Source organism: Cercospora kikuchii, assembly GCF_019650295.1.
Source record: "Cercospora kikuchii DNA, contig_00004, whole genome shotgun sequence".
Taxonomy (NCBI): domain Eukaryota; kingdom Fungi; phylum Ascomycota; class Dothideomycetes; order Mycosphaerellales; family Mycosphaerellaceae; genus Cercospora; species Cercospora kikuchii.
Genome location: NW_025408585.1, coordinates 1,064,058 through 1,078,046, shown reverse-complemented (window position 1 = coordinate 1,078,046; position 13,989 = coordinate 1,064,058). Strand labels below are relative to the sequence as shown.

Below are 13,989 nucleotides of genomic sequence, written 5' to 3'. Positions count from 1 at the left end.
GGGTCGTGGGTGAAGCGATCGTCAGTGCTGAAGCTCGCGTTGCCGCCGCCCGCCATCCCACGTCACACCCTCGACGCCCAAACGTGCTTCAGGCGCCCAAATTCACTCACCACGCGACGGAGTAAAAACAGAGGAAGACGATCGAAGAGAAGAGCAGGAAATCGAGAGAAGGAGTCAGACAAAAGTGGAGGAGCACACCCGAGACGCCACCGTCACACAAATCCGCTGCATGCAGGCGCCGGTGATGGGCCTCGAGCTGCTGCTGCTGCATTGCTGAACAAACCGGCTTGCATCTGAACCTACCGACCGACCGCGTACCAGGCTGTCGTCCCGTGACCCGGCAGCAACACCACCTCCAACCTTGTTCGCGCCTCCGACATGCTCCCCATCCGCCCGGGCCTGTCGAGGCAACTCTCCGCCGCCGCCATGCAGGTCCCCATGATATCGTGTCCGCTGAAGCAGACGAACGAGATCGACTGGATCATCCCGATTAAGCAGCACATTCGCTCCGCATATGGCGACGATCCCGAACGATACAATGACGAATGCGCCGCTCTCAATCGTCTGCGCCAGGACATGCGAGGTGCTGGGAAAGACAGCGCCGCGGGGAGAGATTTGTTGTACAGATACTATGGACAACTCGAGTTGCTGGACTTGCGATTTCCTGTCGACGAGAACCACATCAAAATCAGCTTTACCTGGTTCGATGCGTTCACGCACAAGCCGACCAGCCAGTACAGCCTCGCGTTTGAAAAAGCGAGCATCATTTTCAACATCTCAGCAGTGTTGAGCTGTCATGCTGCGAATCAAAACCGTCATGAGGATACCGGGTTGAAGACGGCCTATCACTCATTTCAGGCAAGCGCGGGAATGTTTACGTACATCAACGAGAACTTTCTACACGCACCTTCCACGGATCTGAGCAGAGAGACTGTCAAGACGTTGATCAGCATCATGCTGGCGCAAGGGCAGGAAGTTTTCATTGAGAAACAGGTGGTGGATAAGAAGAAACCAGGGCTGATTGCCAAGCTGGCTGCACAGGCTGCTTATCTTTATGCTCAGGCTGTGGAGGGCGTGCAGGATAATGTGTCAAGGGCTGTGTTCGAACGAGTATGGTTCCTCGTGGTACAAATCAAGCAACATCATTTGGCCAGTGTGGCACAATACTACCAAGCGGTGGCAGATTATGAGGCCAACAGCTACGGACAAGCGATTGGACGGCTGAACGCCGCGAACACCGCAAGCAAAGAGGCGAGTCGCTTGGCGAATGGTTTCCCTGGAAGTGCGCCTGCGAACAGCAATCTCGCATCAGAAACGGGAACGATTCTGGCAGACATGACGAAAAAGCAGCTCGCATCAATACAAGAGCTCCTTGCCGAATACAATCGGGACAACGACATGATTTACCACCAGCCAGTACCTTCGGAAACAAACCTGCCAAGCATACCGAAACTGCCAGCGGCCAAGGCGATACCAGTCAGCGAACTCTATCAGGGTCAAGACATCCAGCGTATCATCGGTCCAGACATTTTCCAGCGAATAGTACCTATGTCAGTGACGGAGAGCGCCAGCTTGTACGACGAGGAGAAGGCAAAATTGATACGAGCTGAGGGCGAGCGAGTCGAAACTGCGGATGACGAGCTGGCGACATCGTTGGATTACTTAAAACTACCCGGGAGTCTGAATATCCTCAAAGGCGCTGTGGATCAGGAATCAATGAGCGTTGACGATGAGTTCCGCAACTGGTGCAGTGAACTTGCGGGACATAATCCATTCGGCCCAACTTTCGACCAGCTACGAGAGGAGAAGCAGAACATCATGTCGACACTTGAAACATGTTCGAAACAGCTTGACATGGAAGAGTCCGTGTGTGAGAAGATGCGCAGCAAATATGGTGCCGAATGGACGCAGCAGCCTTCAAGTCGATTGACACAAACATTACGGCAGGATGCAAAGAGCTACCGAGCTGCTGTAGAGGAAGCTTCAACGAGTGATGCACAGTTGTTCAGTACTTTCCGACAATATGAGTCTGATATGGACGAGATGCGTTCTGCGGGCGAGACGGACGAAGCAGATGTTTTGTACCAGCGCGCCATGATCAAGGCCGGCGCTGGGAAGAAGAATGGAGCAAGTCCTGGCGTGATGGATGAAGGCAATCTGCTTGATGAGGACTTTGAGGATGAATCGCGGCAGTCTGTGGCTGAACAAATTGAGCGTGTCGAAGCCTTGATACACAAGCTGCAGCTTGTGAAGCGGGAGCGCGCTCAAGTGCTGAAGGATCTGAAGGAAAAGGTTTGTTACTGTCCTGCAATTCGTAGGGACGACAAGATGCTAACATGGTGCGACAGATCCACAGCGACGACATCTCAAACGTGATCATGCTCAACAAGAAGGCCATCACAAGCCAGGAGAATGCTCTTTTCAAAGCTGAGCTGGAGAAATTCAGACCGCACCAGAATCGCATCCTGCAGGCTGTACACAAGCAGTCATCGCTAATGAAAGAGCTCACGCGTACGTACAGTGACCTCTTACAAGACAAGCGAGTGCGCGGCGAGCAGAACAAGTACGAAGCTTTCTCGAGGCAGCGCAATTCTGTCCTCGGAAAGTACAAGAAGGTCTATCAAGCGTACAAGGACCTTCAAGCTGGCTTGCAACGAGCGCGACAGTTCTACGATGAGATGCAAGAGACAGTCGACAGCCTGAAGAAAAACGTGGACTCTTTTGTCGAGAACCGCAGATCAGAAGGCGGTCAGTTGCTCGGCGCCATTGAGGCTGCAAAGGGCAGTGGAGCAGAACGTGAGCAGGCTCGCATGAAGGAACTCATGGAGCGCATGAGCATCAGTCCGTCGAGCGCTCAGTCTTCATCACCCATACCGGGCTTCGGCGAGCAGCGGAGTTCCGGGCATCGTCCACCGCCCCTCCAGCAACAGACATACGGGCAGCAGCAACCCCTATACAATCCCGCCGCCAGTCCTCCGATCACGCCTCGATATCAACCACAACAGCAACAAAACGGAGGAATGCAATCACCTGCACCGTATCCCACATACCAGCAAACATCACAGCACCAGCAACCCCAGTCTGCGACTTACAATCCCAACCAATACGGGGCCATGTCGCCTCCTGCTCATCAACAGTACTTCTCACCGCCACCCAACCAGCAATACAACAACTACCAGCAACCTTCTACAACACAGTACAGCCAACACCAGCCACAGCAACAGAGCTACGGCAGCCATCAATCTGTGCCACAAGGCTGGCAACCTCCGCCTCCTCCGCCGGGCCCTCCACCGAGCCAAGACTACAGCGCGATGCAGGCGAGTGGATATCCTTCAGGGCCCGGAGGCTACGCGAGTCAGGATTCGAGAAGAAGTCAGCAGCAGCCGAACGGTAGTTCAGGCGATCCCTGGGCAGGTTTGAGTGCGTGGAAGTAAGGCAATGAACGCGAAAAATTGTTGTTGACGAGGAGAAGCCGGGGAAGCGAAGTACATCAGTGGAGAGGAAAGAGAAGCAAAGCATAGCGTGGTTTTGGGTGATTTGTTTGACTTCAATTCTGCACTTTTTTTTTGGTCTTCCTGCATTGGCCGGCGGCGGGGTCGATGTTCGGCATGTTTGATGGATGGATGAGCTACATGTGCATGATGGTGGATGAAGGAGAAGACGGGTATGTGAAGATCAGTCTGCGTGTTGACGGTGTGCGAATACGTACATCGTATGTATATAGCAGACATGAAAACAAACATGCAAGGCTGCAAGTCTCCGCGTCTCCTGTATTATTTTTGCCGTTTTTGGAAAGAGTCTCTGGCGACTATGCCGCAGCTGTACAGAGCACTTTCTCACTTTGCTTCAACAGTGTCCCAGCGCTTCTACCTCTATTCGGCAAAAGGACCCCAAAGTAAATTTACATTCGAATATTAAATGCCTGCAAGATCATCTATATGATTCCCACATCATGATAGAAAGCCCCTGTACTCGGCTCCCTTCCCAGAAAATCCGTCACAAACTGCTTCGGATCTCCTGCCCTCGCAAGAACCTTCTGTCTATACTCCCTCCAGTTCTCAGCATTGAATGGATCATTCGCGAATTTGGCGTAATAGACATCTTCGGAGTAAACCTTTGCCCAAGTCCACGAGTACCATCTTCCATACCAGTAGTTCACCCAATCAGGATAAGTCGCTTGACCCCATGCCCATTCGTAGTTTGGTGAGCCGTTGGCGAGGCGCTGGAGAGGAAGAGACTCGCCCCAGGGTACGAGACAGACGTCGACGGCGAGTTTGTTGTAAATTTGAGATATGGGAAGGTCTTTTGCTGCTTCGCGAGAAGAGGGCATGTGTGTTTGGAGGTCGTAGAGACTGTACCAGACTTTGTAGAGGGTATCGAGGGTTTTGAATGTGAGTTTGGATTGTTCGGCTTTCTTGGCGGTTTCCCAAGGAAGAGTTTCTGGGGGCTGGGTGGAGTTTGCGTGGGTTTGTTTCCAGGACGCGGTGTCGTTGGGGCTGAAGTAGCTCCAGTGTCTGCTCACTTTTTGGAGGACGATTGGGTTGAAACCGAAGTTCTAAGAATAGTGGTTAGTTTATCACGAGCTTAGAAGGAAGGAGAAGAGGGAGAACTCACTTCCATCATCTGACCAGGCATCTGTGAGAAGTCTGTGGGGGCACCGGCATCTCCGCAGAGGTCTCCAAACTCGGATTCGCACGATAGATGCCAGTAAGCAACGCCAATTTGCCAGAACAGGTTTGCCAAAGCCTCCGCGCTCAAGTGCTGAGTCGGATAGTAGCCACCATTGAGCATTACGGCTGGATAGGTTCGAGTACCGTTGGCAGATATGTGCGCTCTTTGAATAGCGGTACTTTGGGTGCTGTTGTTAATCTTACCTGGCCTTGCGAGGATATCGGTGTAGAAGTAGCCAGCGAAGTCATTCGACCCTGAATTCCGAACTTCATAAAGGCTGGCTTGAGGCGCGGGCAAGATATCCGAACCTTTGCCAGTGGGCGATAGAGCATCCAATTCGCTCCCATGGACTAGCTGCAGATCGAATCCGAGGGCTTGGCCAAATAGTTGCAATGCAGTAGGCACCGTGAAAGTTGGCACGAAGTAGGAGCCGAAATTGTCATCTGTAAGGTTCGTCTGTGCTTCATCGATGGCGCTTCTTGCATACTCTATGTCCCAGCGATATGCGGTTGCAGTGGAGTTGTCTTGCTTGACGATGATATTCAGCTGATCCAAGTTGTCGGCAGCACTTGGCTTGAGTGTCTCTCCAATCTCATTGATCAATGCCAGCGCGTTCTCCGGGCTCCCAGCGATGGTGTCCTGTAGTCGAGCCGTAGCGTAGTTCGGGTACCCGAGCAGCTGGGCCATCTCATCGCGGCCAGCATACGCTCTCTTCAAGATGTCGACATTGTCTCTCGCGAGACGATTGTATCCAATAGCAAGCTCCTGACGCACGCGCTGGTTTTTGGCGATGGGGATCACCGCGGAAGCCTGCGTGAGAACGTCGATTCCAAGCTTGCCAGCGTCAGCTCCTGTGCCGTTGGCGAAAGTTGCAAGCAGCTGTGGATCGACACCTTCCAACTCCTCCCGCGAGAAGAAGAGGTTGGGGGGCGCGGCGGGCTTCTGTGCGTTGGCATTAAATGCTTGAGTGAGATTTTGTTGCTCCTGAACGAGTGCAGAGTACCTGTCTCGGTCGGGTCCATTTGGAATGCTCAAGCCAGCATCCACTCGGGACTGATGGAACATCGTAGCGAGTCTTCCTTCAGGCGTCCAAAGCTTGTCCTCGTTCGCCAAGTTGTCATAGACGGCCTTGACCAACGGCCAGAACTCTTCGCTGTTGGTCACATTGGCCAGGAATGGGCTCCTCTCAGCGAAGAAATCGTTTGTCGCATTGTATGCGACCGGATCTGTTATATAGTTGAACGCAGTGATCAACCCGGCAACTTGATCTCGATGACGGCTCCAGGGAGCGAGGGTGTTGTTGAATGTTGCCGTCTCAGGTGTGACGGTGGTAAGAATGCTGTTGAAGACGGTCTGGTCTTGAGCGAGAACATAGTCGGAAATCTCGCGGATCCTGTCTACACCGAGGTTGAAAACAACTGGGGACTGTGTCGCGATCCTGGCATTGTCGCGTAGAGCTAAGGCATTGCAACGCGTAATGCTGGACACTAGAAGAATCGGCAGAACCGCACGCGGCCAAGAGCCTCGATGCATAGCTGAAGCTGTATGTTTATGGAAATATCCGAGGAACGAGTGGGTGGAAAGTAGCGCACAGCGAGTGTTTCTCGCGCGCGTGAAAACGAAGGAACTTCAATGAGCGTGTGTTGAGGAAGCAAAACAACAATTCAAAACAATGCAGAGGTGAAGTAGGAAGGAAGTACCTCACTGGTATAGGAGCATGGTAGCATTACTTGACGGCTGTTCTTCGCGTTTGGCCACCAGCCCTAGGGGTGGTGTCTCTCATGTTCCGGTGCAGGCCTGAGGGGCGAGTCAGTCATCGGAAGTTTGCGGCAGTTGCGACAGCGTGAAGAAAGCACACTGAGCGCCGTTGTGTGATTCTGCAGGGTGCACGCTGCGTGCGATGCTAATCCTAATTGCTCTCTCGTTCCTCACGGCAATGCATTCGTAGTCGCAAGGGTTCCGGGGAGAGACGAGACAGACTAATGCCCACACGGCTGATGACCCTCGTCCGATCACTCATCGGGGTTGAAAACTGCGCGTAGAAAGGTACTGAAGACTTGAGAGATCGAATGTTGCTTCCGCGTGATGAACTGTCGCGTCTTGTCGGTCCAGAGAGGCTGTGAAGATATGTACAGAAAAGTGGAAGTCAACAACAAACGAAAGTTTAGACACATGGGCAGGCTGGAGCATCGGGTTCCGATTGTTCCGATAGGGCTGAAGATCTCGGCCTGCAGAGTTAATTTGCTAGCGTCATTTTAGCCTCCATCTATTCTTTCCTAGGCTTTAGCTGCTGACATGTGGCTTCCCTTCTGGACTATTTAAAACTCCAAAGTTGCAGTAGTTAAATTGCTACAGACGCCAGGAGCGTTGCGGTCTTGGACTATTTACCTAAGATGTGTATTCGCGACGAATGTTCTTCCGCGAGCAAGAGCAACCAGATCCGTCCGAGATCGTAGTTGCTCACGAGGAAGCTATCTCCTTAGTATGATCTGAGACTTGCTCACGCAGATACATCTTGATAGGATCTGGTGAGGTTTTGTTGGTGAGATGGAAACTTGCGCCTAGATGCGAACAGGAATCGAAAGGTACTGTTTGGTCGAGTAAGCATTAGATTGATCTGCAAGACCATTGACTCTTGCCCTCTAGAAGTAGGGCTCAATGCTACCCAGGGGTTGCAATGCTATGAATGCCATTGACTTCGAGAAATCTCATGAGAGATGTGAGGGATAGGTGCAGCTCTACACAAGCCCACGATACCTGAGATATTGTTTCCACTAAGTCAATCCGAGGCGAATGAGTTTGCGCTGGTGGACGGAGCACTCATAGCCATGTCTTGGGTCGCGTGCTGAGCGATCTCACACGAAATAAATCACCCGCTCTACGCAGCTGTGCTGGAGGCCATCGACAGGTTTCGGATGAGGAGAAGTACAGGTCTTGGCATTGTAGTCCACCTCCCGACAGGACAACAAATCCTGGCATGTCGAACACTGCAATCAACAGTTACCTAGTCTTGCTCAGTGTAAGAAATTGGCAATAGTCGTCCTCGCTATAGTCCCGCAAGAGTCGGCCAATCGAGAAGGTGTGGAGCAAAAAGTTTTCAAAGCTGAGGATGGGTTCCGCTTCCTGTCCAAATGGAAGTTCCCACTCATCTATAACCGACTGGACCCATCAGCAGTCATGTCGGTGACTCGCTTCAAGCAGTATCTCAGCTGGCAAGAATAGAATACAGGCGACCTTGGCAGCTATCAGCTGCCAAGAAGTTCTTGTAGGAATGTGGCCGGGAGACGGATTCTTCGAACTGATGAGCCGTTTGACAATTCTATCCTTTTGGTATATATATGGTGTCTCGGTTCATAGGCAGGCTCGGCGCATCAGCGTACACAAGAATAATGTTTAACAAGCTCAAAAGCAAGATGAGCGGTCCCGGGAAAGGCAACAATAATAGCAAGAAATCTGGTCTGGTCGATGGCGCAAGCAATGTGGTTGGAGTGCCGTTCGGAGGTGACGCAACGGGCGCCGGAGTCGCTCCCTCTGTCGCTCAGGCTGTGGCCGTCAATCATGCCAATAAGAAGGTTCGTCGCCTCTTGGTGGCAAGTTCTGTTCCAGACGAGGTTACAAGACTGACATCTCGATAGCGCCTCGAAGGCAACAAGAAGGCCGAAGTCATCTCTCAAACCAAGTACGGCGGAAAGCCTCCGGCCATGGACTCCGCAGACAAGCCATCTTTTGGACAGTCCGACCCAACAGCGTGTCCGAATGCGAAGAGTCATCCGAAAGGGCAGAAGTGGTGCAGCTATTGCAAAGCTGTAAACGGGCCACGATGAATGCCTCAGTGGCGCTGTAATCTTCCAGGGTCCTCTTTATAGCTTGTCATCTTGCAGAATCTCGTTCAGGTCAAATTGCACGTCCTCGCCTCCAATGTCTCCAGCCAATTTCCAGAACTTTGAAAGATGTCTCGTGCCAGAATCACAAATCACGGTGACGATTCTCTTTCCACTTCCATCCCAACCTTTTTGCTTTGCCAATTTCGCCGCTGCAACACAATTCACAGCGCTACTAGCGCCAATAAATAATCCTTCCTTTTCTACAAGCCATCTTGCCATTTTCATCGCTTGCTCGTCTGTCACTTTGACAGCGTCATCGATGAGATGCATCCCAGCGTTGAAATTGGTAGTCAGACGGTTGATGCCGACGCCTTCAACAACTGAATCGACCTGATGACGCCGTCGCGTGCCTTCGGCTTCGGTGGGGGAAAACATGACGCCGAACTTGATCTTGTTGTAGAGACCTGATCCCTGTGGGTCTGCGAGTACGATTCTGAGATCGGGTAGGAGTGGTTTGAGGGCCAGCGCAACACCAGCTATTGTTCCTCCCGTTCCTGCGCCAGCGATGAAAGCGTCTAGCTGACCGTTTGTCTGCTGATAGATTTCTGGTCCGGTTGAATTTTGATGCGCAAGGTAGTTGGCCGTGTTCTCGAATTGGTCTGCGAAGAAGCCACGGCCAGGTTTCGAAGGGTCATCTGTATGCTCTTGTGCTCGGCGGCGAGCCATGTTGACGAACTGACCTTGATCCACTATCGATGCGGGTTTGACGCGCTCGACTATGGCGCCAAGCTTGAGGAGGAGGTCGGACTTTTCGACCGCCACGTCCGAGGGCATGCAACTGTGAGAAACTTAGACTTGGGTTGCATCTACATGTTCGACGCACTACGTACATGTGTGCTTTGTATCCTCTGGCCCTCGCTACTGCTGCCAATGAGATGCCAGTTGAGCCGACTGTGCCTTCGTAAATCGTATCACCGCGATCAGGTTCAAGCAAGCCGGCTTCTTCAGCATGAGTGATCATTGATAGAGCAACTCTGTCTTTCGGGCTATTGCCCGCTCCATTGAGGAATTCTGCCTTTGCAAGAATCTCGCATCCTGTCGCCTCGCTGAGAGACTTGAGTTTGATTAGTGGCGTATTGCCGATAAGGCCTTCCACGCCCACACTAATTTCATCTTGTGTCGTAATTGCGTCTGATTGGGACCATCGGGTATCTAGATTGGCAGCAGCCGGTGCGAGAGATTTCCTCTTGGTGTGGTCTTCGAGGCGCACATAGTCTGCCTGTCCTGGTCGTGGGTGATGTTGCTGTTGTCCTCTCACCTGTCGTACGCGCCTTTGGAAAGCATGTTCGAGATCTGGATAGAAGTCCTTGAATCCTAAAGTTACGATGATGCCCAGCAGAAAACCGCCCGTCGCTGTCAACTTCTGTCTATTATCAATAATACTGTCCCACACTCGATGCCAGACGTCTGCGAATATACCCATTGCTACATCTATGAAACACGCATGCCGAAGCCTGATGGGAATGTAGGACTGGGGAAAAAATGGATGAGAGGCAAGCAGGAGAGACGTGACGACAAAGTTGATGATCTCGAAGAAGGTTCCGGGAAGTGGAGCTGGCGCGACCTCACCTCCGTCGCGACCTCCGCAATGGCAGACCCTCAGATGAGCTGCGCGACAGGGCATCACCTCAGACTCGCCAATGGACTCACCAGCTGTCAACCGTCTCTTTCGTCAACTGGCCCGACATCACTTCTGTCACGATGCCAACAGAGTTGTACAACGTGCCTTGCCAAAAGGCTCAACATGCCACCGACGAGACATAGCTACGAGAGCTGCGAAAGTTAGCGAAAGCAACTGGCAGCAGAGAACCGATCATTTTCCCAGCGATAAGGCCGAGGAATTCAAACGGTACCCGACAGTGACCTCAGATGCGCTGCGCGGCAGGCGGGAGCGACCACGGAGAGTGAAGATGTTGATGCGAGACTTCATCGAAGACAGCTTGTACAACCCACACTATGGCTACTTCAGCAAGAACGTCACCATCTTCTCACCCGGAGCGCCCTTCGAGTTTAGCAAAATTCGAGACGAACCGGAGTTCTACAATCTGTTGGGGGAAAGATACACACAGTTCGAGGATAAACTGGACGAGAAAGAGCCCAATGAAGCGCGACAGTTGTGGCATACACCTACAGAACTGTTCAGACCTTACTACGGAGAGGCGATTGCGCGGTACATGGTGGCGAACTACAAGTTGACCTTGTATCCTTACCACGATCTGGTAATATACGAGATGGGAGCTGGAAACGGCACACTCATGCTGAACATCCTGGACTACATTCGACATACAGATCCTGAAGTGTACGCACGGACAAAGTTCAGGATTATCGAAGTGTCGACTGCACTCGCGCAATTACAAGGACTGAAACTCAAGTCCTCGGCTTCAGCACGAGGGCATCAGGACAAAGTGGAAATCATCAACAAATCCATGTTCGACTGGGATGTCTATGTGCCTACGCCTTGCTTCTTCCTGGCGATGGAGGTCTTTGACAACTTCGCGCACGATGTGATACGATACGATCCCTTTACGGAAGAGGTCATGCAGGGCTCTGTGCTCATCGACAGCGAGGGCGACTTCTACGAATTCTACAGCCGCACATTGGATCCTGTCGCGGCTCGCTTCTTGCGAGTCCGAGATGCTGCATGTCAAGACCGACACTACGCGCATCCATTGAGCGGACCGAAAGCGCTGAGAAATCTGAAGCATCGAATGCCTTTTGCACCAAACTTGACATCACCGGAATACATTCCCACACGATTGATGCAATTCTTCCAAATACTGGCTAATAAGTTCCCTGCACATCGACTAATCACATCGGATTTCCACAGCCTACCTCAAGCAACGGTTGGCTATAATGCACCTGTCGTGCAAACACGGTACCAACGTCGAACAGTCCTCGTGCGGACCCCGCTTGTACAGCAAGGGTACTTTGATATTCTTTTCCCCACAGACTTTGGCGTGATGGAAGATATATACAGAGCGATCACGGGAAGGTTGACGAAAGTCATGACGCATGAGGACTTCTTCCAGCGCTGGGCATATGTCGAGGACACACAAATGAGGTCCGGCGAGAATGCATTGCTGAGCTGGTACAAGAATGCTAGTGTCATGGTCACGGTGTAGCGTTCACTATATATACGAAGAGCGAATCTCGTTGTACGACTCAATGCACAGCCTATGGCATCATGTCACGCCCCTGCACGTAGTCTTTCGTACAAACGATCGTCATCGCTGCTGTCAGTATGTCAGTGTGCAGCCTCACGACGGGCCAAGCAATAAATGGTTCTCGTCTTGGAGCCAGGCGAGTATGATCAACTTGCTGGACGTCGCGAATCCCCAAAGCAAAAGCATAGAACTGGAGTGCGAGAGTGTGCAAAATAGTACAACTAGCACCATTGAGTGATGCCATTTTGGGAGGCTACACAGTGTATAATACAGCCTGCAAAACACCCCTTGCTAAAAGAAACTGCAGAGCTAACCGCGTGCCATGATCTCCCGACTCGCAACCGCCTAACCTACAGCCCATCCGCCAGAACGCCAGTGAAATGCTGAACTACTTTTCTGTCGTACACAGCGGGCACTACGACCCCGAAGTCTTTGCGACACTTTCTCGCTTTCTCCGCCTTCTCTCCCTTGCTCTGGCGCGCAAAGCATCGGGAGTGGTCAACTCTTCTGGCAAAGCAAACTCCTGCTCGGGGAGATCCGGTACCGGATGTCCAAATGCTGTGACATTTCTCGTCGTCTGGCGTGACTTGCTCAGTGCGGCGTCTCGTAAGTGACGTTTCGAGTAGAAGCTGGTAATGGGGACCTCGGGGCTAAGAGGCAACGGCGGCGGCATTGTGCGCATGAGACCGGGCGTAGACAGCGGCGTAGAAGTTTTTGAAGTTGCTGAGGCAGCGTTGTACACGGGTAGTTTGCCTTTGGATTTTGACGGGGCTGAAGCTTTCACGGCGTTGACTGTTTCCTGCTGAAGCTGCCTAGCTGCCGAAGCATTGAGATCGCTGCTGGGTGGCTCGACACTGCTAGCAGTACTATCGGCTTCATCTGTCGCAGCATCCAGTCGTGCCTGGGCAGCTTCTTTCCGCATTCGGAGTCTCCTTTCTTGCTCCTTCCATTGCGCAAACTTGTCGATTAATGCCTGTACTTCGCTGATGAAATAGTCGCGTTTCTTTTGGTACCTTTTCGCTTCGCCGTCTGTGATACCAGTGATACCGAGTACTTTCAGCCAGTCGTGACCCTGCAAGCCATCTAGCAGCCTTTCCAGTTGCACCTTCTCATGCATAGCGCGCTCGCGTTCGATGTTTCTAAGCTGTTTTTCTTTCCGTTCAGCGCGATTATGGGTTTTGAGGAAGTGTTCGTCTTTAAGAGGATCATCCGGCGTCTCGCTCGAAGTCTTGGCCAGAAAGTCGAGGTTCACACTCGGACTTGCGATTCCCATATGCGAAGCACTTCGTGAAGGTGTAGCTGGGGTCGTGGTGCCATTGGCCGATGCCTTTCGTGGAGTGCCTTTCTTTGACTTGGCCGGGGAGGGCTCGCCATCTTTCCTCTTCGCCGTGTCTTCTGCAATGTACAACGATGAATCCACTGTCAAGAAATCCTCTTCCTCGGTAGGCGCATCGAACATAACATCTTCGTAGTTGGCAAAGTAGACTGCCAGCTCGCTCTTCAGCCGGGGTCCTTCATCCTGGCTCCGCAGTGACCGCCGATCCTCTTTCTTTCTCTTCTCCGGAGCGTTTTGTACTGGTTGTGCCGTTGGCGGCGCAGTCGCAGGCGCAGGCGATGGCGTCACGCGCTTCGGCATCCGGTCAGGAGTGGGTGGCCGCGACAGTTCATCCTCATCGACTTCCAGCGCGGTGGTAACTCCATTGACCGTCTGCCGCAGCTGAGAATGGGGTGCGGCACGCGTGATGATAGCAGGCGGTTTTGGTTGAGCGCTGAAGCCAAACGACTCCAGCCTATGGTTGTTCGTGGTCCTGATGCTCAACTTCCTCTTCTTCTTCGCTGGTTGTCCTGGCAGCTCTTCATCTTTGGCAGGTGCCACATGACTGCCGTTGGCCGGGATGCCAAAGGTGCGCGGTAGGACTTGTATCGTGTCGGGCGAGTCGGGGCGCGGTGGATCGTGAGCGTCGGCGATGCGCTGGTGGTGGTGTTGGAGGGGGTGATGCGGCCGTGGCGCGTGATGAGGAGCGTGAACAGCGACAGCGTGACCGCCGGGCGCTCGTTCGCGCGATTGAACTGGCATCGCCGTGCGATACGATCATTGCGCTGCCGTCCTGCACGGAGCGTGTGTCGTCGCTGGCATGGACGCGTTGCGCTCGCCGTTACCGAATCTCCTCTCTCACGCGGTTTTGCCCTTGCGACCGTTCGTCCCAAGACAAGCCGATAACACGAACCTTCAAACTTGTGACTCCTTTTTCCAATGCCAAACACCACCG

At 52.6% G+C, this 13,989-nt stretch overlaps 6 protein-coding genes across 6 annotated transcripts; 3 read left to right on the top strand and 3 right to left on the bottom strand.

The window, feature by feature from the left end:
* Positions 1–378: 378 nt before the first annotated feature.
* On the top strand, positions 379–3,434 carry CKM354_000665200 (uncharacterized protein; the record flags this gene model as incomplete). Its single annotated transcript, XM_044801976.1, has 2 exons — positions 379–2,292; positions 2,349–3,434. 2 exons carry the CDS (start codon positions 379–381, stop codon positions 3,432–3,434), a joined length of 3,000 nt encoding a protein of 999 aa, XP_044657911.1.
* A 500-nt stretch (positions 3,435–3,934) lies between these two features.
* On the bottom strand, positions 3,935–6,204 carry CKM354_000665100 (uncharacterized protein; the record flags this gene model as incomplete). Its single annotated transcript, XM_044801975.1, has 2 exons — positions 3,935–4,555; positions 4,615–6,204. 2 exons carry the CDS (start codon positions 6,202–6,204, stop codon positions 3,935–3,937), a joined length of 2,211 nt encoding a protein of 736 aa, XP_044657910.1.
* A 1,856-nt stretch (positions 6,205–8,060) lies between these two features.
* CKM354_000665000 (uncharacterized protein) lies at positions 8,061–8,495 on the top strand (the record flags this gene model as incomplete). The annotated part of the gene is made up of 2 exons (XM_044801974.1): positions 8,061–8,243; positions 8,307–8,495. The coding sequence occupies 2 exons, from the start codon at positions 8,061–8,063 to the stop codon at positions 8,493–8,495; spliced, it is 372 nt and encodes a 123-aa protein (XP_044657909.1).
* Positions 8,496–8,531: 36 nt separating this feature from the next.
* CKM354_000664900 (uncharacterized protein) lies at positions 8,532–9,978 on the bottom strand (the record flags this gene model as incomplete). The annotated part of the gene is made up of 2 exons (XM_044801973.1): positions 8,532–9,333; positions 9,386–9,978. The coding sequence occupies 2 exons, from the start codon at positions 9,976–9,978 to the stop codon at positions 8,532–8,534; spliced, it is 1,395 nt and encodes a 464-aa protein (XP_044657908.1).
* Positions 9,979–10,195: 217 nt separating this feature from the next.
* Positions 10,196–11,677, top strand: CKM354_000664800 (uncharacterized protein; the record flags this gene model as incomplete). Its single annotated transcript, XM_044801972.1, has 1 exon — positions 10,196–11,677. The coding sequence occupies one exon, from the start codon at positions 10,196–10,198 to the stop codon at positions 11,675–11,677; it is 1,482 nt and encodes a 493-aa protein (XP_044657907.1).
* A 457-nt stretch (positions 11,678–12,134) lies between these two features.
* Positions 12,135–13,796, bottom strand: CKM354_000664700 (uncharacterized protein; the record flags this gene model as incomplete). The annotated part of the gene is made up of 1 exon (XM_044801971.1): positions 12,135–13,796. The coding sequence occupies one exon, from the start codon at positions 13,794–13,796 to the stop codon at positions 12,135–12,137; it is 1,662 nt and encodes a 553-aa protein (XP_044657906.1).
* Positions 13,797–13,989: the final 193 nt, after the last annotated feature.